Source organism: Nilaparvata lugens, chromosome 8 (genome assembly GCF_014356525.2).
Source record: "Nilaparvata lugens isolate BPH chromosome 8, ASM1435652v1, whole genome shotgun sequence".
NCBI classification, from domain to species: Eukaryota; Metazoa; Arthropoda; class Insecta; order Hemiptera; family Delphacidae; genus Nilaparvata; species Nilaparvata lugens.
The window spans coordinates 18,726,713-18,750,148 of NC_052511.1; the positions used below are offsets into that span (position 1 = coordinate 18,726,713).

General features: G+C 36.4%; 2 protein-coding genes across 2 annotated transcripts; one reads left to right on the forward strand and one right to left on the reverse strand.

Annotated features, from left to right (window-relative positions):
- Positions 1–9,026: 9,026 nt before the first annotated feature.
- On the reverse strand, positions 9,027–9,848 carry LOC111058425. Its single transcript, XM_022345954.2, has one exon. It carries the CDS (start codon positions 9,846–9,848, stop codon positions 9,027–9,029), a length of 822 nt encoding a protein of 273 aa, XP_022201646.2.
- Positions 9,849–16,270: 6,422 nt separating this feature from the next.
- On the forward strand, positions 16,271–16,876 carry LOC120352810 (craniofacial development protein 2-like). Its single transcript, XM_039435082.1, has one exon. The coding sequence runs from the start codon at positions 16,271–16,273 to the stop codon at positions 16,874–16,876; it is 606 nt and encodes a 201-aa protein (XP_039291016.1).
- Positions 16,877–23,436: the final 6,560 nt, after the last annotated feature.

Below are 23,436 nucleotides of genomic sequence, written 5' to 3' on the forward strand. Positions count from 1 at the left end.
ACCTCCTGTGAAAGGGGTATAAGGTTTTGTCACTGAAATTCTACGAATCGTTTGAGTTGAAGTCGATTCTCTGGTGCCGGCAAAGTGATAGTAAAACTCGGAAATGGAATAGAAGCAATGCTTCACCAGCTCCCTCTCGTATATACCAGATCCCCTAAAACTATTATGGTTGAATAATGGCTAAATGCAAGATCTTTGTATTTTTTGAAAATAATATAGGGTAAACTGTATGTGATCGAGGTTATCAACAAAATGAGAGCACATTAATCGCAAGATTACATTTTATTGACAAAACAATAATCAGTTGTCGCTAATAGACGCTTGTATCATGGAGTCTTCTATGCGCATTCCTGCAAAGCCAACCTGAAAACGAAAAAGAAATGGTCAATTCTGAAAAATAATCAATTCTAATAAGAAATGATCAACATTCACAATACATTTTTTGTTAATTTACTGTAATCCAAAATATTTCAAGTTAGCACTCAAAAAAGTATAGGTTACCTCACAATCTTCTGTGTGTGAGATGATTGTGAGGTAACTTATTCTTTTTTGAGAATCATCTCACACACAGAATATTGTGAGGTAACTTATTCTTTTTTGAGTGGCCAAGCTTTGATGGTGAACAATGATGAGTATGATGGTATGAACAATAATTTTAATAATATTGTAGGGAGATTTGAATCTGAGAATAAACATTTGTATCAAATTACCAGGCTCTCATATTCAGGGATTTAACATTATCTTTGATTGCCCAGTGCAGGTGTGAAATTCAACATTCCTTCAGGAGGGAAGGTGATAGATCTCAGAGAGTTTTCCAAAGAATTACATCAGTGAATCAATGACTAAATGACTGTTGGAGTTTAGCAAAGAAGAACCTACAGATTGTCACTACATCTCGGTCTTCTCTGCCTGAATGTGCGTTGGAGATCATGAACAATGAGGTTCAAGTATTTAGGATACACTTCACTCAGTTGGAAACTATCTCAAATTGTAATGTGGCTGATTAGAATTTGGATGTGCTTGATTGGGTCTGCTAACTGCCTGATCTTCTGGGAAACATGAATAGATTTATTTCAACTGAATCAAATCAAATCAACTTTTTATTCAATGATATCGCTTACATGACAAATTCCATTATACAAATGATATCACAGATAAGGGAGGTTATAAAGTTTCCACAATTTCCTTTAAAAATGTTTATGTTGAGATATTGCATGATGATTTGAATGCCAGCTTAAGCTACTCTTATGGCCAAGCCACACAACTTTCAGACGAGTCGAAACTTTCCAATTGGCTGATTGCCAAACGCCAATCCAATCAGCGAATCGGAGAGCTTTCTGCCCTGCCGACTAGTGTGAATATCCCTGAAAAGCTCTTCGTGTGGCTTGGCCCTTATACTAGCAACTTTCTTCCAACATTTACTGGAATCTTCGGAATAATTCATCGTTATTGTATCGGCGATTCTTAATATTTAAACGAAATTCGTTGAGTGATTAAAGTTGTAATTAATTCATAGTATGTTGTTCTATAAAATGATTTCAATTTGCCTAATGAGCATTTTTTATTAAATTACGGCACAATAGCTCACCTTATCTTCCTCCCAGCCATTAGCAGTAGGATCTTCAGCCGCCATTGCCACGAGGACCAATGCAAGAGTCAAGCAAACAGACAACAGCAAATGCAGTTTCATTTTCGATGGAGTCTTCTCACAAGATGTGGAAATCACTGGAAACGAAATGAATAATATTGTTATTAGAAATCCATTAGGCTATATCGACTTAAGCCATCATAAGAATACTTGTTTACTTCAAATTTAATTTTCTCTCCCCGCTATACGGTACTCTAGCAAGCAAGAATACTACGGTATTCTACCTAAATTAGAATTACCGTGTTACATCAAGGTCTTAAGAATCATTACAATCAGAAATTGACCAGAAAAAATGTGAATATTTTTTTATTGTAATTTGACTGCAATCTAACACTTTGGTTAATAAACAGTTCAATCCTAGCTTAAATTAATACGTAAAGTTTGACATTAAAGGGGTATTCACTCCTTCACAGTCTAAATGAGCAATGCCCATGCACTGTTTCTTTCAGAATCACTCTTGCTACATTTAAACGATATCAGTAGGCTTCTTCCTTTTCAGTCTTCTCACTGTATTAGAGTTGTCAATGAGGTGTAGAGCTTGGATGTTCTGATGCTTATGTAGAGTCTCTTCATGGATTCTGGCAGCCTTTGTGATCATGACATCGACTTCTTCCATCTGCAGGTCCCTGTGGAGATCCGAGTTTCTGACAGAGTATGGAGCACAATAGTATTACTATACAATAGTAATTTATTGTAGGTTGAAAGGCTCGAATTTCTCCCCCAATAACCAGTACATTTTCGAGTATTGAATGTGAGTATGAACTAGCAAGAATGGATTCAATAGGTCCTACTTATAATAATATTATAACTTGCTACTATAGGGCCTAGCTCTCAATTCCATTGCACATCGCAAGACTCAAGTATATATCAGTACTCAATAATTAGATAAGTGTTTTGTATTCAGTATTGTTGTTGTTAGTATAGTTACTCCTTATAGTTAGTATAGTTACATTCCATGGGATACTTAGGCCCGCCGCAAAGTAGACCCACGTTAATCCACGAAAAGCAACCCACGCCGTGGGATGTTTTGTAAACCATTGCTATAGGATTATTTATAATCAATCAGCTGACAAGTGGGTTATTCATTGCATGTATTATTATCATTACACAGATGACTGGAGAAGCCTAGAAATGGTTTACAAAACATCCCACGGCGTGGGTTTCTTTTCGTGGATTAGCGTGGGTCTACTTTGCGGCGGGCCTTAGTGCAACCTATAGGATACCCTAATAGGATTGATTGATTTTGTTAATATTATTGAGAAAACTACAATGATACTGAGAAAAAATCACTTGGTAATTATGTGTTTGATCTCCATGAAGCTTCTATTCTAGAACGAATCAGTATATAAATTGGTCACAAAATGGCTTGGTGATAAACATAGCCTATTTTTGAACTTTTCAATGTGAAGTATATGTTGTAAAAATGGATAGAAAATGGATAATACAAGCAGTGTATTATTATAATACTTACATTGAAGTTCAAGTTACTGGAAAGCAGGAGAGCAGCTATACCACCTTGCAATCAAGAACTGACATATCTACTGAGAACAAGGACCACCTTATATACCCCACTACACTTCTATTGGGTCTACTAATTATAACAAATAATTGGATCAGGTTTTAATTGAAACTTGGAATTCAAATGTTACGGTAAGTAACTCATTACTCATCCAATTTGTCTATTATTTACCCAGACTAATTTGTAAAAATGAGATAATCTTTTTGAAGACTGCGACTCGTACACTACTGCAATATGTTAATTAGCCATGGTGCTCAATTATGATATGCAAAAGTTAGTTTTTTTGATAAATGGAAATTATTAACCGAGCGAAGTGAGGTCTAAAGCTGTGTCCACACTGAACAAGTGATCGACAAACATGTCTGTAGAAAACGTTTGGGAAAATTTTTATTATGTTTGACAAACAATGTTTGCTCGTGGCCAGTGTGGACGCGTCACCAAACAAAATATTTGTAAGTGGGGAGAACAGGTTTTATGTTTTGCAGCTGTTTTACAGATTTCAAAACTGAAAATGTTTGAAAAAACATTATTTTTTTCTTTGACAAACAATGATTGTCCAAACTTTTTAAAATGTTTGCCCCTGAGCTCCTCAACAAACATGTTTGCTGCCGAACATGTATGTCGAAAATTTGTTAAGTGTGGACACGCCTTTAGATTCAAGTCGACGGTTTTGCATTTCACTTTATGTTTATATATGTTTTTATGTTCCGCATTTACGGCGAAACGCGGTAAAAGATTTTCATGGAGTTTGACAGGTATGTTCCTTTTTAAATTGCGCGTCGACGTATATACAAGGTTTTTTTTGGAAATTTTGCATTTCAAGGATAATTATAAGAGGAAAAGGAGCCTCCTTCGTTTGCCAATATTGGAGTAAAAATCAGACTATAGAATTATTTATCATAAATCAGCTGTCGAGTTGATTAAAAATTGCATGCAATTCAATATCTCAATGTAACTTCGTAAAAATCAGCTCCTGTGTGGACTCATCGAATGCAATCTTTATTCACTATTATTGCTTGCAATAACGCATGTAATTGATAACTAAAATAACATGGTATTGTCTCTCAACCTTTCTCTGCTTTGTACTCGGGCTGACCTGCTAGCTGCCAGTATGTCTTGAAGGAGATTAGCTTTTGATGTTAGCATTTTTGATACACAAACCCCAACAGTCATTAGCCGTTTTCACACCGATATCTCGCCGACACGACATACAGACAGGATTTACTCTGATGGACTGTATACGAGGAGGCTGTGGTTTATTTGCGCGAGGTCTACTGCTCACAGAACTACTAGTTAGAATTGTGCTCAATTTTCGATATTCGAAGTCAATTTTAGAATGAAGTTTGAACTCTTTGTCATCTTGCTCTTTAAGTAAAGTAACTCGAAATTTAAAAAATAATCAAATAAGGACTACTTAATTAAATTCAATAAATAATCTGCCAATATATATAACTTCTTTTGGGCGCCACCCAGTCTTTTCGACTGGGAAATGATAGTTCCCGGATAAACACCAGGAACATGGTAAAATATGAATAAAATTAACCTGAAACTCTTACTCTGGGTCGTGAATTCGGGATTTGTTGAATAAAACAAAAGATCACTAAGTTATTACTGAATTATATTGAGAATTCAAATTAAACTGAATGAAATGAAAATGAAATAGTGCTGAGAAGCCTTACAAATGGAATAAAATGGAATATGGAAAGAGCTTCAAAAACTAAACTGAATCAAAAATATAATCAATTGATGAATTTGATTATGAGATGAAATCTCAAAAATTACTAGAATATTATTTATTGCATGAATTAAAATCGATACATACAATTATCAATAAAGTTTATATATTCAAAGAAATGTTCAAAACTAAATTCAAAAGACTACTTTAAAATAAATTTGGAATCTAAAAATTGAATAAAAAAAACTGTTCCTCTGAAATTACTAATTGATTAAACCCTACTTTAAAAAGGACACTGGAAAGTTGTTGTTATTTTTGGCTAGTGGAGTCACAAATCAATAATTGAAATTCTAGTAGACTATGTGTTGAAAATAAAACTGAGGATAAGACTCACTGTAGCTTGATCACATCACTCTCCTATGAATTGTGATATCTGATGCTGCTGTCTGCAAATCCCAGAGAAAACTTCACCACAGGACACTTGACACCTCTCAATGACCGATTCTTCCAGACTGGCTTGGGACGTTCTCGTTCCTCCATATATAGCCTAATGTGTCAACCTGTCGCTCATGTGTGGGGTTCCTCTTCATAAGGGATCTGTGACTACCACCACTACTTAGTGATTTAACCGATGATATCTTATTATTTATTTAATTACAAAAGCTTTTTGAATTTCAATTGAAATTTGAGTCATTAACCTCTGAACATTTTAGTTTTGTCACATGGTTGTCGAAATCCTTAATTATTACCACATGCTCAACTTTCTAACATTCCTGGTTGAAAGAACCATGCTTGAAAAATGCTGGTCGTCATTTTACGGAACATGCCATTCTACCACATGCCATTCAAACTACCCATTCACAATTATGCATTCATGCATGCGTTCTAACAATGAGCCTGTCCTTTCTGATCCTCTGATTGTCTATAATACCTGGAAACGCTAAATCGGTCTACTAAGGAATATAATAGGTACTCAAGATTGAGGAGAAGGCTTCGAAATTAATGACCACCCTGAAACTGTTTGTTGGAGAGGTCATTCACCCACGGTAGGGTAGCATATTTGGTGCAAGTTATTCTATCAACAATTTATTGATTATAGTTCAACAGCTCTAGGATGAAATATGTAGTGGAATGTTATCTTAAAGGGAAGGAGTCATTATATTATTCCTATTCTCCAAATAGAAAACCTCAAGTAAGAATTATGGTAAAGGATGCACAATAACTGGCATTATATTAAATTCAATATCATTAAAAAAACATAAGTTTGAGTAGCAGGGTACCCTGAAACCTTCAATGGAGTACGGTACAGCATTCCACAATCTAATTATATTATTGACAAAAAATGTAGTCTTGCGAATTACTCCAACTTCTATTACAAGAAAATAAAACGAGATGCCAATATTAAGAAAAACAAATCGATTGAAATTTAGAATCAGAGATGTTGAGCTACTTGAATTTTTGACATTCTTTATAATATTAGTTATTATCCATTAAATTGTCTCAAGATGAATGAGCCAATCTGTGAGAAAGAGCAATATTATTGAATATGTTAATATATTATTTTTAAAATTTTATTTCAGCTCTTCACAGAATTACAGGAAATTGCTCGACTTTTTCAAGCCATGCCGTTCATTGAGTACTTCTAAGACAGGAAGTAATGACTCAGAATTCCAATGTTTCAAAATGATGTTACCTCTGTGAGCGCAAAAGATTGAGTAATACAAAGATAAAGTTGGGATATCAATGTTAATGTTGAAATACACAAAAGAGTATATTGATGCTGAAACTAATAATAGAACAATAATGACAATGAGTAATGATTGAATTGAACGTACAAATTTAGCAATGTTTAAATAAAATGAATAAAATTTAGAATACTTGAAAAATGATAGTAAATATGAGAATCTTAACCTGACTAATAAAATCAGTCGAGAGACAAAAATCCTAGATAAAAGTCCTGCAAAATTCTTAGTAATCTTAAAGGTATGAAAGTACAAAAATTATATGAATATGAACAATTACCTAATTTCACAAAAATGATAACTAGGAATTCAGTTTAGGTAGAATCCAATCGTACCTGAAGCTTTCAAGCTGTTGACTATGTAACACTGAAAGAGGACAAATATAGCAACTTGGCTATAATGTAAGCAGAAGGAGCAGAAAGTCTGTCCAGAACTGAAGGTTCGATTAATAATTAAAAATAGAAAAGGTTGAAAAATACCAAATACAATATTGAAAGGAGACGAAGCTCAGCATATTGTATTACATAAGCGGGCTGGGAAATGACAGCTTAAAGCATGTCAAGTAACATGGGGAATATTACTATATGTAGAACACATAAGTAATAATAATATAGAAAATAAAAAATTGAATGATTGATAGTATTTAAATAGTTATTATTTAGGAATAAAAAGTTAATCAGGAACAAAATTGATGGGATGAAGACTACCAGTAAACACAGTGCCTCTGAGAGGGTAAGTACAAAAATGTGAATAATAGAATAAGACTTCCCTGAATAATTAATGATGTGTTGCCGAAGTGATAGGCCTACGGTGACTCAAAATCCGAGGATGGAACTTGACTCCTGTCAAGTACATTGTAGTTGCAGACAGCTGCTGGGCTAATAGAAGTTGAACGATGAAGATATCTTGATTATATCCTGATAAACGGTGACCGATGCAGAAGAGAACTTGACTTGAATACATTGAGATATTGAAAGTTGAGACTGTTCCAATATTAAAATTGATAATGAATATAACGACGAATGGGCACTTCACAAATTGAATGAGTTTCACTGGTTGAATGTTAATTGGAAAAAAGGTTCCACCATGAGTTAAGTAGAATAATTTAATGTTTGAAGTTATGTCCTAAAGTTGATGTAATTGCAGTGAATAAATATTTGAAAAAAGAGATAAAATGTTCTTGACGAATGAAATCACTGGCATCAGTAAGAATTGAGATTGACAAAAATCACTGGCATCAGTAAGAATTGAGATTGACAAAGTTCGACTAAATAAATGATGAGTAGCTAAGACTGAGTAGCTAAAAATGAGTAGCGGTTGACAATGAAAGGCAAACTGCACTTGCGCAAATTTCCTGAGTTGAAATGTTGAATAAGGTAAGCTGCACTTGCACAAGACTTCCCAAGTTGAAAATGTATCTCCTATGAGCATACAAGATGAATGAATGTAACCGCTAAAAAATGTGTACTGATGCTCAGTAAAATTGAAGTGATAAATAATAAATCAAAAGTTCATATTGAGGATTGTTGAAAGCTCATGTGGAATTCATGTTGAAATTACTTACAGTTCATAATACTAATATGATGAATAATTGAAAACGTTGTACGCAGAAAGCATGGCGTGATTTGCAAAAAGGACGCTTAGTAGAAAAATCCCGAAAGGTAAGTTAAATTCATAGAAATTATGGTTGAAAAACGTTCACTGATGAAAAATGCGTTGAATGGTTATCGAAAAAGCACACAAACTAGGACATAATGAATGATGAAAATGGATAAAGTTTTCCAAAGATGGACACGTTAAACTAAGATGTTACATCATATAGCTGTACAAAGAGAGTGACGCTTCTTGCATGCTGGTTGAAGAAACAGGAACTGCCCATAGCGGAAACATGACGTGATCGGTAGTCATGTGCACAAACTCAACGAATGAAGTGAAAATATAAAATCGATATTAAGCGAACTGAAGGTGTTGAGGTTGATGTGACTGTTGAAGTATACCAATGGAGGTTCAAAAACAATGAAAATACAATTCAAAATACTTATAGACGAATATTAAACTAGAAAACATTGAAAGAAGCAGACGACAACTAGCACTACTATCGATCAAGCGATCAATGAAACTGTGACGTCAGAGATCGCATGACAAGTGAGAATGTTGTCCGTGGACTGTAGCAGCGGTAGATTCAAATATTACAAAAACAAGATGGACGACCATAAGACTGGCTAAAATATGAGACGAAATCTAACATAAAGCTCCCCCCTCGATGCAGGAACGAGTCTTGTCAACCAAGACGTAGTGAGTGCAAAAAATGATGAGTAAGAAAAAAAATACATATATGTTAGATGAGTCGAATAGAAATACATGAGCAATACGAATAATAGGTGGATAACATGATGAATAAATGCTAATACAAAAAGGACAAGTAGTGAAAGACTACCAAAATTAATCATCTTCAAATGCTGGAAGCGGAGCGAGACTAGAGATGGCTTTCTTGAACCTATCATGTGCAGTCTGCACTGTAACAACACGAACTTTTCCATCTGCACCTGGATGGGTTTCAATGATGCGAGCTAACTTCCATGTGGAAGGAGCAGAATTGAGATCTTTCAGAAGAACCATGGTGTCAACTGTGAGATTGTCCGATTCAGTAAGCCATTTGTGCTTGCGTTGAAGTGTGACTAAGTACTCCTTAGACCATCTGTCCCAAAGTTCTTGAGTGATTTTTTGAAGAAGTTTCCAACGACACCTGTTATCGACATGGGTGGTGGGTGGGCAATGGAAAGGCAACGCAGTCAATGGGCGACCAACTAAGAAGTGACCTGGCGAGAGATACTGAAGATCTTGAGGGTCCTCTGTAAGAGGTACGAGTGGACGAGAGTTAAGGATAGCTTCAATTTGAGCTGCGAATGTAGTCATATCTTCAAAATTAAGAATATGATTGAATGTGACGACTTTGAAAATTTTCTTGAAATTCTTGACAGCATTCTCCCACAGACCTCCAAAAGATGGGGCGCGAGGTGGAATGAAGTGCCACTTGATATTGAGAACTGACGTGTAGTTATGAATATCTCGTTGAGTTTTAGATGACTCAAAGAACTGATGTAGATCTTGTAGTTCATTGTTTGCACCTACAAACGTGGTTGCATTGTCCGAAAATATGGAGTGTGGAATACCACGACGTGATGAGAAGCGTATGAGTGCCGCAATAAAGGCTTTCGTTGTCAACTCTGAGACGACTTCTACGTGTACTGCTTTCGTGACCATGCAGACGAAGATAGCTAAATAAGCTTTTGAATATGTGCGTGATTTCTTGGAACCAACAAGTAATGAAAACGGTCCAGCATAATCTATGCCAGAGTTATAGAATGGAAAATCAGACTGTATTCTGACAGGAGGAAGTTGTCCCATGATTTGTTCCGAACGAAATTTGGCGAAGCGAAAACATAAATGGCAGGATTTCAAAACTGATTTGACTGTACGACGAGTAGATAGTATCCAATAACGCTGACGTAATGAAGTCATGGTGCTCTGAACTCCATCATGAGAAAGATGTCAATGATATGACATGATGAGTCAACTCTCAATAATGAGTCATTGTCAATGAATGGCGATAGCGCTTTCAAGGAACTAGACGGAAGCAATTCTCTGCCTTGATGGAGAAGACGAATCTCTTCTGTGAATGCTTCTGCTTGAACCGTGCGGATGATCGCAATTTCTGCCTCTTGAATTTCTTCTACTGTGAGTAGACCACATCTGCGCTGATCAGGATGATGACGTCGAGTGATGTTATGGATGAAACAACGAACGTATGCTGTTGAACGGATGATGCGATGATAATCAGACAATTTATGAATGATATTGTTCAACACTGAAGTTGTGACTCTAGTGGCATGTGATGAAATAGGACGGATGATTGCAACATTACAGGAGATGTCATTCCATGTAGCTTCTTGCTTGGACAACCAAGACGGGCCGTTCCACCAAAGTGAACTGTTGATGAGTGTTGTTGGAGTGCAGCCTCTCGAAATTAGGTCAGCAGGATTATGTTTCGTAGTGACATGTTTCCATGTAAAATCTGCTGTAAGATTCTGAATCGTAGAGACGCGAACCAAAACAAAGATATCTGCTCTGTTTGGCAAAGCCTTGAGCCAATCGCACACAACCTTGGAATCAGTCCACAAGATTACCCTGGAAAATTTGAGCTTGGAAGCACGAATTGTTTTCACAACTAATTTCGATGACAAATATGCTGCTTGGAGTTCCAAATGAGGAATTGTGAGCAATGGTTTTATGGACGCTACCTTGGACTTTGACGTAAGCAATCTAACTTGAACCCCGTCCGATGATGAGGAATGTGATAATATGGATCATATGGAGATGAAGGTGGTGCAAGAGACATGTGACCGAAATCAATATATTCATCCATGAATTGTATATATTGTTTCTTGAGTTCAGGATGAGTATCAAGACGTTTCTCAAGCGAGTGAAAGCGAGTCAATGCTTGTCTGAAGGATTGACCTAACGAATGAAATGAATCCTTTTTTGGCAAGGCTACAGAAAATCTGCCATCATCTTGACGTTGAACATTCTCAATGTAGTGCTGCTCAATTTGTGCGTGTTCTGCTGGCGTGCTATATTCAGTATCAATTTCTTCAATTTGCCAAAATTTTTCCAATTGCTTAGAGATGTCTGCGTTGGACACATGTTCAATGCTAGAAACGAAATTGGAAATGTGTTGATGGGTGACAGATGATTTATAAGCAGGAATGGAGCCCCAGACTATCCAACCTAACTTGGTATTCTGAAGAATACAGCTTCCGGACAGACGAATTTGACCAGGTAAATGAAGCATGGCGTAGACATCAACGTTTAAGAGTATATGCACTCCTGAAATTCTGAAGAAGGTAGGATCGGCTAAAACGACATTGGGGGGAATATTGAAATCTGAAAAATTGAGTCCAGATGGTGGAACACTAGGAACAATTTTCTCTGTGACAATGCAATCAATGTGAGTTGACCAAGTTCGGTCAGGTGAGTGAATACTCAAAGATGACAAATTCAATAAGGTAGCATTACTGCCAGATACAGTGTGAACTGTGCTGCCAGTACAAATAGTGGGTAATTGAAGTTGAGTAGCTAATTGACGTGAAATAAAACAGCTGTCAGAGCCACTGTCGAGGAGTGCGCGGCAAATTACAGCTTGACCACTCTTGTCAAAGACGATCAACTGGGCTGTAGGCATGATGCAAGTGCGTCTGCTATCAATGGATTTGATTTGTGGTGTGCTGTGGACATAGCTGACTGTCTGATTGTGAGATTCAACAACATTTGTGGCAGGCTGCAAACTGGATTGAGATGAATCAAATTGACGACTTCCCTCAGAATTTGATGACTGAGGTCTAGAGGGAATTGAATTGACAACAACACTAGAAGTCGGCAACTGCTGGACAAGGCTAGTTGATATTTGCGGCGCAGGTGAAACCATGTGTGTCATTGGCACTGCTGAATTGGAGTTCATTGATGCTGGATGCACTGATGACATTTGCGATGGCTGGTTGTATTGATTATCATACCTTAATTGTTGTTGTGACTGATGAGGTATGTTATACTCACAGTACGGCATGCTCTGTGACAGATTTTTCACTGGATTGCGTGCATGGTTCGATGTTGTGACATAGTTGGACCTCTTAGGGACAGGACTTGACCCATGAAGTAGCGTGTGATGTCGTAAATTGCACGTCTTGCAGGAACCTTGACATTGGTGAGCTCGATCCCATGGCCGAATACAGTTGACACACAAGGATTTTTTCAATACAGCAGAGGTTCGCTCTGAAGTTGGAATTTTGAGAAGTTGATTACAATTGAAAATGTTGTGAGAGCCATTGCGACAAAAATAACACTCAGAAGTTGATGCTCTGTTGAAAACATTTGGTGAATTTGAAGTGTTGAAATTCATGATATTGGCTTTGGGCTGTGATGGTTGTCGACTGGTGCTAGGCTGGTTATTAGCCGGCGTATTGCATTGCACTGATGTGTTGTTGAATGAGCTCGACAGTGCTTGTGCGATTTTATGTTGCGACTCTAAAAAGTCCCAAAGGCAATCAATGGTAAGTAGAGATTTGGTAGAACAAAATCTCTCCCAATCTCTAATAGTAGCATTGTCAAATTGTGACACAGTGAGAAAAATAAAAATGAGATCTTTCACACTAATATTGAGCGCAAGGGCTTCAAGAGCAGAGATATTTGTCTTTTGATTGTCAATAAATAATCTCCACAATTGGGATGATCTACAGTCAAGTTTAGGAGGGTTGAGTATGGCTGTAATATGAGTTTCGGCAATTAATAATGAATTATCGTAACGTTGAGTCAAGAGTTCCCAAGCTAACTCAAAATCTCCAGAAGGAGAATTAGAAATTCTATTAAGTGCTTCTCCAGAAAGGACTTGACGCAGGTAATGAAATTCAATGTATTATCAAGGTTACGGTTATTGATAACAAGACTTGTAAAGGTCGATTTGAAATTGAGCCAAGCGCTGAGACTACCGTCAAATTTTGGCAATGGAATGTCCGGTAGACGAGCGCTCACCATGTGAGGAGAATCAACGTGATTTGAGTGAGATGGGGAGCTGACTTCACTTACTCTTTTAGTTTTCAATTCATATTCATATATGGCATTGGAGAGTACAGAATTAACAGTACCAAAATTCTGGCGAATTTGGTGACACAATTCAATGTCAACAGGCAAACCTTGTTGGAAAAATTTTCAGTAGTACTATGAAAATTTTTCTTAAGCATTAACATCTCTTGTTTGAGATCTTCAGCTAAAAAGTAGTCATTACGATTTTGAATTTCTTTGATAACACCATCTTGAATTAATCGAATCAATTGCCGATTGATAGTGTCAAGATTGTTAGGAATGGTGGGAGACGGACATTGTCTGACCTCACCTTGAGAAACTTCACCTTCAAGGGTGACGAGCGAGTCGTTTGGATTCTCCATACTGAATTGTACAAATATATATAGACTTGAAAAAATTAATTAATATTTGAGTAATATAAGAATAGATATATGAATATAATGTTGAATAGACGTAATAAAACGATGTAACACAATAACTAGCGCAATAAGTACACAATGGTTGATTATAGAAATTGTCAATGAAAACTAATCGGTTGATTGTTTGAAATAAATGAATGTCGTCAATGGTTTGTTGACTAATTGCGTAAAAATTAATGATAATTGTACAATGAAAAATTACTTATCAAGATAGCACCAAATGCGTGGTAAGTATTAATATTTGCATGAATTCAATGCATTTAAAAATATTAAGTAAATTGATGAATAGATAAGTCTCTTGAAATAGCAAGAATTGAATAGTAATCCTAAAAAATTTATGACGCTCACAGAGAAAAGATATTACAAAAGGTATGTCGGTAAAATGAATTTACAGAATTGATAAATGGTTTGGTCTTACAAATTGAATAGCCAGCGACTGATTCGGTCCCCAGATGAATTGCCTTTAGACTTGGCAAGATGCGAGGTGCAGCAGTGTTCTGAATGCTTCTGTGCTTGGAATCGGCTCTCGCTCAGGTCTGGGTCCACGAACAGTTTACAGGTTGGCTGGTTCACTGCGCCAATACAACGTAGTGTACCTTTCTGGCCGCAGTGCTGGTTCACCCTTCGATACTGAAATATATACGAGTATTATTAGAATGATGTAAGACTAATGTATGCTAGAATGCAGTTGATAAACATGGACGCTGACTGCTCTACCTGTATTGGGTATATTCAACTAACTACAGAGGACTTGAAAAAAAATTAAGGTACCCAAAGAGAAACTTGAAAATTAGCAATCCAATAAAATAGTTACGAATCACCACAGGATGCCAGACGATCCAGCCCGGAGGACCAAGAAATAATGTTGACTGTCAGTAGATCGGGTTGTAAGGCCGATCTGCAAAGTAGTGGACTGTGTGAAAGTGTATAGATGAGATCTATATCTGATCTAGGCACTGACAGCTTTTCATTATTTGCTATGAGCGGATTTACAAACCTTGAATGTGTAGATCCGAAAAAATACCTCTGGTTTACTGTGCGTCTGAGCACAAGTAGAATGCACAAAAGTAGTGCAATAATGATGACTAATAATTGAAGAATGATAGATAATAAGTTTCTTATTATCCGTAGGTAATGCTGATATTTGAATGTAACTATTGGAATGCTTAAAATTAATGTAGTTGTAATTAAAATAAAAAGAATTAGGAATGCACTCAAGTTGTTTATTGTACCTAGACTTTTTGCTAGTACGTTTAAGAATACTGATACAATGTTTCAAAATGATGTTACCTCTGTGAGCGCAAAAGATTGAGTAATACAAAGATAAAGTTGGGATATCAATGTTAATGTTGAAATACACAAAAGAGTATATTGATGCTGAAACTAATAATAGAACAATAATGACAATGAGTAATGATTGAATTGAACGTACAAATTTAGCAATGTTTAAAATGAATAAAATTTAGAATACTTGAAAAATGATAGTAAATATGAGAATCTTAACCTGACTAATAAAATCAGTCGAGAGACAAAAATCCTAGATAAAAGTCCTGCAAAATTCTTAGTAATCTTAAAGGTATGAAAGTACAAAAAATTATATGAATATGAACAATTACCTAATTTCACAAAAAATGATAACTAGGAATTCAGTTTAGGTAGAATCCAATCGTACCTGAAGCTTTCAAGCTGTTGACTATGTAACACTGAAAGAGGACAAATATAGCAACTTGGCTATAATGTAAGCAGAAGGAGCAGAAAGTCTGTCCAGAACTGAAGGTTCGATTAATAATTAAAAATGGAAAAGGTTGAAAAATACCAAATACAATATTGAAAGGAGACGAAGCTCAGCATATTGTATTACATAAGCGGGCTGGGAAATGACAGCTTAAAGCATGTCAAGTAACATGGGGAATATTACTATATGTAGAACACATAAGTAATAATAATATAGAAAATAAAAATTGAATGATTGATAGTAATTAAATAGTTATTATTTAGGAATAAAAAGTTAATCAGGAATAAAATTGAAAGGGATGAAGACTACCAGTAAACACAGTGCCTCTGAGAGGGTAAGTACAAAAATGTGAATAATAGAATAAGACTTCCCTGAATAATTAATGATGTGTTGCCGAAGTGATAGGCCTACGGTGACTCAAAATCCGAGGATGGAACTTGACTCCTGTCAAGTACATTGTAGTTGCAGACAGCTGCTGGGCTAATAGAAGTTGAACGATGAAGATATCTTGATTATATCCTGATAAACGGTGACCGATGCAGAAGAGAACTTGACTTGAATACATTGAGATATTGAAAGTTGAGACTGTTCCAATATTAAAATTGATAATGAATATAACGACGAATGGGCACTTCACAAATTGAATGAGTTTCACTGGTTGAATGTTAATTGGAAAAAAGGTTCCACCATGAGTTAAGTAGAATAATTTAATGTTTGAAGTTATGTCCTAAAGTTGATGTAATTGCAGTGAATAAATATTTGAAAAAAGAGATAAAATGTTCTTGACGAATGAAATCACTGGCATCAGTAAGAATTGAGATTGACAAAAATCACTGGCATCAGTAAGAATTGAGATTGACAAAGTTCGACTAAATAAATGATGAGTAGCTAAGACTATGCTTGCAGCGAAATTTAATTCCGGAGTAAGCTCCTCAATCGGATCTCCGGGAGGAGCAGTTTCAAGTGTAACTGAAGGATTGAAGTGCCAGAATGAAATCAGGATTGGCACGTGGAACGTAAAAACCATGAGTCAGGGCGGTAAAGTTCATAATGCACTACAGGAGATGACACACATGGAATTGAGTATCATGGGAGTGAGTGAGATGCGATGGCCGGGCTCAGGTTCACTCAACATCCAGGATCACCGGGTCTACTACTCCGGAACAGACGATGGAAGACATGAACTTGGAGTTGGGTTCATAATGACAAAAGAAGTTGCAAAATGTGTTGACAATGTTGTCCCAGACTCATCAAGAGTGATACTGGTGCAACTCAAGGCAAAACCAGTCAACATAAATATCATTCAGGTCTATGCACCGACAACTGATGGAACAGATGAGGAAGTCAAAGAGTTCTACAACAGCATTAACCAAATAATTGAGAAACTCAAGAGACATGATTTGACAATTGTGATGGGGACTTCAATGCTAAACTGGGAGAGGGCAGAACATCGAGTTCTGTGGGGCCTTTTGGACTGGGTAACCGAACACTCGTGGAGATGAATTAGAAACTTTCGCTGAATCGAATCAGTTGGTTGTGATGAATACATGGTTCAAACTTCACCCAAGAAGACTGTACACATGGAAATCACCAATGGATAGACCAGGAAGAATTGTAAGAAATCAGATAGATTTTTTGCTGGTCAATAGAAGATTTCGGAACAGTTGTATATCTGTCAAAACATATCCTGGGGCAGATATACAATCTGATCACACACCTTTGGTTGGCAGGTTTAAGGTCAGATTGAAGAGAGTTACAGTCCGGAAGGTGAAGAGTTATGATCTCAGAAGACTGAAGGATCCTGTTGTACGGCAGATGGTGAGGAATGACTTGAATGAGAGATTGAGAGTGGGTGGAGATCTGGAGAGTGTGGAGGGGGGACTTGCAATTGTAAAGGAAACAGTGAAAGGTATAAAAGATCAATACCTAAGAAGGGACCCAAGGAAATGTAGGTCATGGATGACTGATGAGATACTGGAGCTTATGGAACTGAGGAAGAGTCACAAAGACAATCTTGTTGAGTATAGAAGGATCCATACTATCATTAGAAGAAAGATCAGGGAGGCCAAGGAGAGAGAAAAGGTTGAACAGTGTCAGGAGATAGAGCTATATCAAAGTCGCTATGATAGCTTCAATGTCCATCGTAAAGTAAAGGAAGTGGCTGGGAAGTTCTTTTTTAACAAAAGTGGTCGGTTAGCGGATGTACACGGCAATTTGGTGATTGATAAGGATGAGAGGAAGAAGGTGTGGGAGCAATATTTAAAGGATTTATTCCATGACCTCAGAGCACAGCAGCCTGTCTTTGAAGATGACACTGGACCGAAGATTCTATTGGAAGAGGTGGAGGCGGCTATGAAGCAGATGAAGGATGGAAAGGCAACGGGACCGGATGAAATATCCATTGAATTGTTGAAGTTAATGGATGAAGAAAATATGAAGACAATAACCAAAATTTTCAACCACATATACTCAACAGGAAAAATCCCAAATCAATGGCTGGAGTCAGAGTTCATTGCAATTCCAAAGAAGTCAAGTGCAAAAGCCTGTGGAGACTTCCGAACATTAAGTTTGATGAGTCACATGCTTAAATTGTTTTTAAAAGTCATTCACAAAAGAATTTATAACATATGTGAAGAGCGAATTTCACCCAATCAATTTGGTTTTGTAAAGGCTGTGGGAACAAGGGAAGCTCTGTTTGGTGTGCAGATTCTGTTTCAAAGATGCAGAGATGTGGGTTGTAATGTTTTTGCATGTCTGATTGATTACAAGAAGGCCTTCGACCGTGTTCAACATGAGAAAATGATAGATGTCTTGAGAAGAACTGGGATTGATGGAAAAGACCTATCAATTATAGCCAACTTATATTGGAATCAATCAGCTGTTCTCCGAGTAGATGGAGAACATACAGAACAGGTGAAGATCCTGCGAGGAGTTAGACAAGGTTGCATACTATCACCTATCATTTTCAACCTATATTCAGAGCACATTTTCAGAGAAGCACTTGAATATATGAATGAAGGTATCTCAATCAATGGAGAGAAGCTTAACAATTTACGCTATGCTGATGATACCATTGTGTTCTCTGATTCCATAGAGGGCCTGCAAAAGCTGATGGATAGGATTGCAGAAACTAGTAAAACCTATGGACTTGATATAAACTCAGCCAAAACAAAGCTCATGATCATTAGTAAAGATGACATCCAAGGAGCAGAGCTGTACATTGGTCAGACGAAAATTGATAGGGTCACACAATACACCTACCTTGGAACTATGATTAATGAGTCATGGGATAATTCTCAGGAGATCCGGTGTCGGATTGCAAAAGCCAAAAGTGCTTTCATAACAATGGGGTCTGTTTTCAAGAGCCATGACCTCACCTTGCATACGAAGATTCGATTACTGAAGTGCTATGTGTATTCAGTACTGTTGTATGGTGTTGAATCATGGACTCTAAAGCAAAGCACAGTAGCAAAGCTCCAAGCATTTGAGTTATGGCTGTATAGGAGAATCCTGAGGATACCATGGACTGATAGAATTACCAATCAGGAGGTGTTGAGGAGGATGAATATGGCCCCAGAACTGGTTAACATAATAAAATTCAGGAAGTTGCAATACTTGGGCCACATAATGCGCAATAGGGGCAGATATGAGCTATTGCAGACCATACTGCAGGGCAAAATAGAAGGCAGGAGAGCCCCAGGTCGAAGAAGAATATCCTGGCTGGCCAACCTGAGAGCCTGGTTTGGAAAAACCTCCATTCAATTGTTCCGGAGCGCAACTAACAAAGTCATCATAGCCAATATGATCGCCAATGTTCGAAACGGACAGGCACCTTAAGAAGAAGAAGCTAAGACTGAGTAGCTAAAAAATGAGTCGCGGTTGACGATGAAAGGCAAACTGCACTTGCGCAAATTTCCTGAGTTGAAATGTTGAATAAGGTAAGCTGCACTTGCACAAGACTTCCCAAGTTGAAAATGTATCTCCTATGAGCATACAAGATGAATGAATGTAACCGCTAAAAAATGTGTACTGATGCTCAGTAAAATTGAAGTGATAATAATAATCGAAAGTTCATATTGAGGATTGTTGAAAGCTCATGTGGAATTCATGTTGAAATTACTTACAGTTCATAATACTAATATGATGAATAATTGAAAACGTTGTACGCAGAAAGCATGGCGTGATTTGCAAAAAGGACGCTTAGTAGAAAAATCCTGAAAGGTAAGTTAAATTCATAGAAATTATGGTTGAAAAACGTTCACTGATGAAAAATGCGTTGAATGGTTATCGAAAAAGCACACAAACTAGGACATAATGAATGATGAAAATGGATAAAGTTTTCCAAAGATGGACGCGTTAAACTAAGATGTTACATCGTATAGCTGTACAAAGAGAGTGACGCTTCTTGCATGCTGGTTGAAGAAACAGGAACTGCCCATAGCGGAAACATGACGTGATCGGTAGTCATGTGCACAAACTCAACGAATGAAGTGAAAATATAAAATCGATATTAAGCGAACTGAAGGTGTTGAGGTTGATGTGACTGTTGAAGTATACCAATGGAGGTTCAAAAACAATGAAAATACAATTCAAAATACTTATAGACGAATATTAAACTAGAAAACATTGAAAGAAGCAGACAACAACTAGCGCTACTATCGATCAAGCGATCAATGAAACTGTGACGTCAGAGATCGCATGACAAGTGAGAATGTTGTCCGTGGACTGTAGCAGCGGTAGATTCAAATATTACAAAAACAAGATGGACGACCATAAGACTGGCTAAAATATGAGACGAAATCTAACACAGTTTCTAGTATTTTGCTAAATACTTTAATTCTGTAGGAAAAAATATTTTTACAATTCTAATTATTACTAATAACACATGTTTTGTTCAATCTACAATGATAACAGCTAAAAATAAATTTGAAAATTAGTGAACTGGAACCCCAAAAAATGGCGATTTTGCAATGCATCACGGGATTGTGTCATGACCTGTATTTATAGACCTTGATTTCCTCCAACTATTAAAAATGTGGGAAAAGTTATTCTTGGAGTTTTACTATTATCTCTCACGGAATTATTGATATCAAATGAAATTGAAAACGACTTCATATTTTAAAAAACTCTGGCTTATTAAATTAATGTGAAATACTAGTTTCGGTTGTTATACTATAATCAATTTCTAAGCCGAAACATTCAGCAGCAAAATATCTGTAATGTGGGAGGAGCCAGTAGCTGACGATTAACTTCGATTGGCCATTAGCTGTCGACCAATCGAGACTGAGCTCTATTGTCGTTGTCCGAGGCAAGACATTTTAAAAGTATTCCATATAATATGGTCATGAGAACCGTTAGACAGCAACCAAGTGAGAGAAATCTATCAACTAACATAACCAATTGGACAATTCTCATGTAACAAACGAAACTTGTATATCAAATTGTTTTAATTAACCAGTGGCTATGACAATAACAAGTAATTTTCATTTATTATTGATATTTTCTACATCATTATCTCCTCAACAGCACAGCGATTTCTGAATAAGTCACTTAACATCTCTTGTGAAATGTATACATTTAGAATTCGAGGGTTCACTAGACATTCTCTTAATCACAATAAAGTATAGCCTATATAGAATGGAATTTCATAAATCTAAAATCCATATTAACTACTAAATGATAACCATTCGAGTAGGTAATAATTATAATAGCTTACTTTGAATCATTCTCATATCCTGAATACAGGGGTGCCCCCCACCTAAATAAGGAAGACCTTTTTTGGTACCACCCCAAGATTTGATTTTGAGCCCCCCGCCCCAGAGTTTGCTCCCCCACTCCTGTGGACACCCCAGTTGAGAATCTTTCCTCTACATTCTACAATACAGTATTTCTGTTCAAAACTAAGCTCTTCTTGCTTAGCAGGAGCGCTCAGCCGGACTCATAGATTTCAAATTACCAGTCCTGGATACAGTTCAAGTTTGCTTCATTACACGGAATTGAATAATGAACGATTTGATAATTGTCGAACTTTTGGGGAAAAATACATAGCCTACGTCTCAAATGTGGCTATCCCACACATGTGTTGAACCATCAGCGAATTGTTGAATATCTTCATTCTCAAGAAAGTGATGCCGAATAGGAAAAATCAAATCAAAAAGAACTAAAATAAAATAACAAATTTGCGATATGAGTTATCTCCATCACTGTAATGGAGAATGCCAATCTTTCTCTCTATCATTATAAACAGGGAACCTTTGACAATTGATTTCGTAGTATCCTTCAGTATTTAGCTTCTACCATTACTGGGTAATTGAAAAATTATACTATAAATGCACAACTTTCTATCTATGCATAGATATGAAATAACTGTATGATATGCAAATTAAAGGAAATCTTTGACCGGATTCTTATAATTTTGTAGTAACCTCCAGTATTTTGCTTCTTCCATCACTAGGTAATTGAAAAATTATACTATAAATGGACAGCCTTTACAAACATGTATAGACCAGTTGTAAGAAAATGCACTAACACAGAATCTACTAGCAGATTCTGTGAACAGTAGACCTCACGCAGTTTTCTCATCCACAAGTATCTGATGTCACCTGTTCTAGTTGATTCAGTTGAATCATAATTTACTTTTTTTTGTTTTCTCCAAGATCAAAAAATCTCTTATGTTAATAAACTCAGTTCACGATTGAATTTGTATCCCATTTGATGATTTATCCAGTTTCGTGATAATCTTTCCATTTGATAAAAATATCTCTCATCTATTTTAAAATTATTTTTTTCAATCAAGAATATTATAATTTCTTCAGCATTATTCAGTTCGTTTAAACATTTTTTATTTTTTTCTCAATCACCTATTAAATTTGTTTTTCAAATGTGATGATATTGATATTGATGGGCACGCATCATAAAAAATAATGATACCCTATCTTATAGAAATAGACACGGCCAGACATCTGTGTAATGCATGCAATGAATAACCCACTTGTCAGCTGATTGATTATGAATAATTCTATAGTCTGATTGATCATATTTTCAAAATAGATGATATATATATTTATTGATATCAGAGTAAGGAGGACTTCTTCTTCTTTACATATTATCCTTAAAATACAAAATTTCAAAAAACCTTGTGTATACATCGACGCGCGGTTGAAAAAGGAATATTCCTGCCAAATCTCATGAAATTCTATCAACGTGTTTGGCCGTGATCGCGTTACATACAGACAGACAAAAGCAAATAGAGTTGAAACATAGACCTAACTACGTTGGGTCAAATATTTTCCAGTTCTGAAGGTGCCATTCTATTAATCGCGATGATTTTGGGGCTGAAAAGCGACTTTCAATTGCCACTATGCTCATTGATTACTCGCGTATTACAGATAAATTTCTATATTATTTCATATGCTATTTCATATGTTGCAGGATCGGCTAACAATGGATTCTACTACCATCAAAAACAATTGGGAACGTGGCATTTTTGAAAAGCATTATTTGGAACACGATGATCCAATGGAGTGTAAACATATAAATGCAAATGTTAAGGTATATCCTTCTGAGGAACCAATTAAATCTCACTACTATCCTCTTCTAATGAGAAAAAAAGGAAGTCAAGATAACTATGGATTCTACGTGGTCTGTATTGATGCTGATTTGAAAATGTCCAGAGAATTGCTATTCACCAGTAACACGACACATATCATGTCATGTGTGATGAGAGACTTTGTGGTTTGGATTATTGATAGCAAAGTACAAGTTTTCGATGCCAGGTGCAGATTGGATGAACGTTTCGTAACTATTGGGACCATCAAAGAGTCCCGAAGAGAAGATCCAGACCGTAATGAATATCCAAGATTTCTTGCGATGGATGACAAATACATTGTCGCAAGAACGGACGTTTGCGTCACAGCTTGGTGCATCAAAACCCCCAAATTTAAGCAGGTATTGAAGCACAGAGCACCACCAAAATCTTCACTATTCTGCAGCTATGTTGATGGATCCCTGGCTATTTCAACCACCCCTTCACACAAAAACTCTTGGATTGAAATCTTTAACA

Excerpts from the sequence above, each read along its gene's own strand:
- LOC111058425 (XM_022345954.2), bottom strand. The coding sequence starts at position 9,848 with ATGGTCACGAAAGCAGTACACGTAGAAGTCGTCTCAGAGTTGACAACG.
- LOC120352810 (XM_039435082.1), top strand. The coding sequence starts at position 16,271 with ATGCTTGCAGCGAAATTTAATTCCGGAGTAAGCTCCTCAATCGGATCT.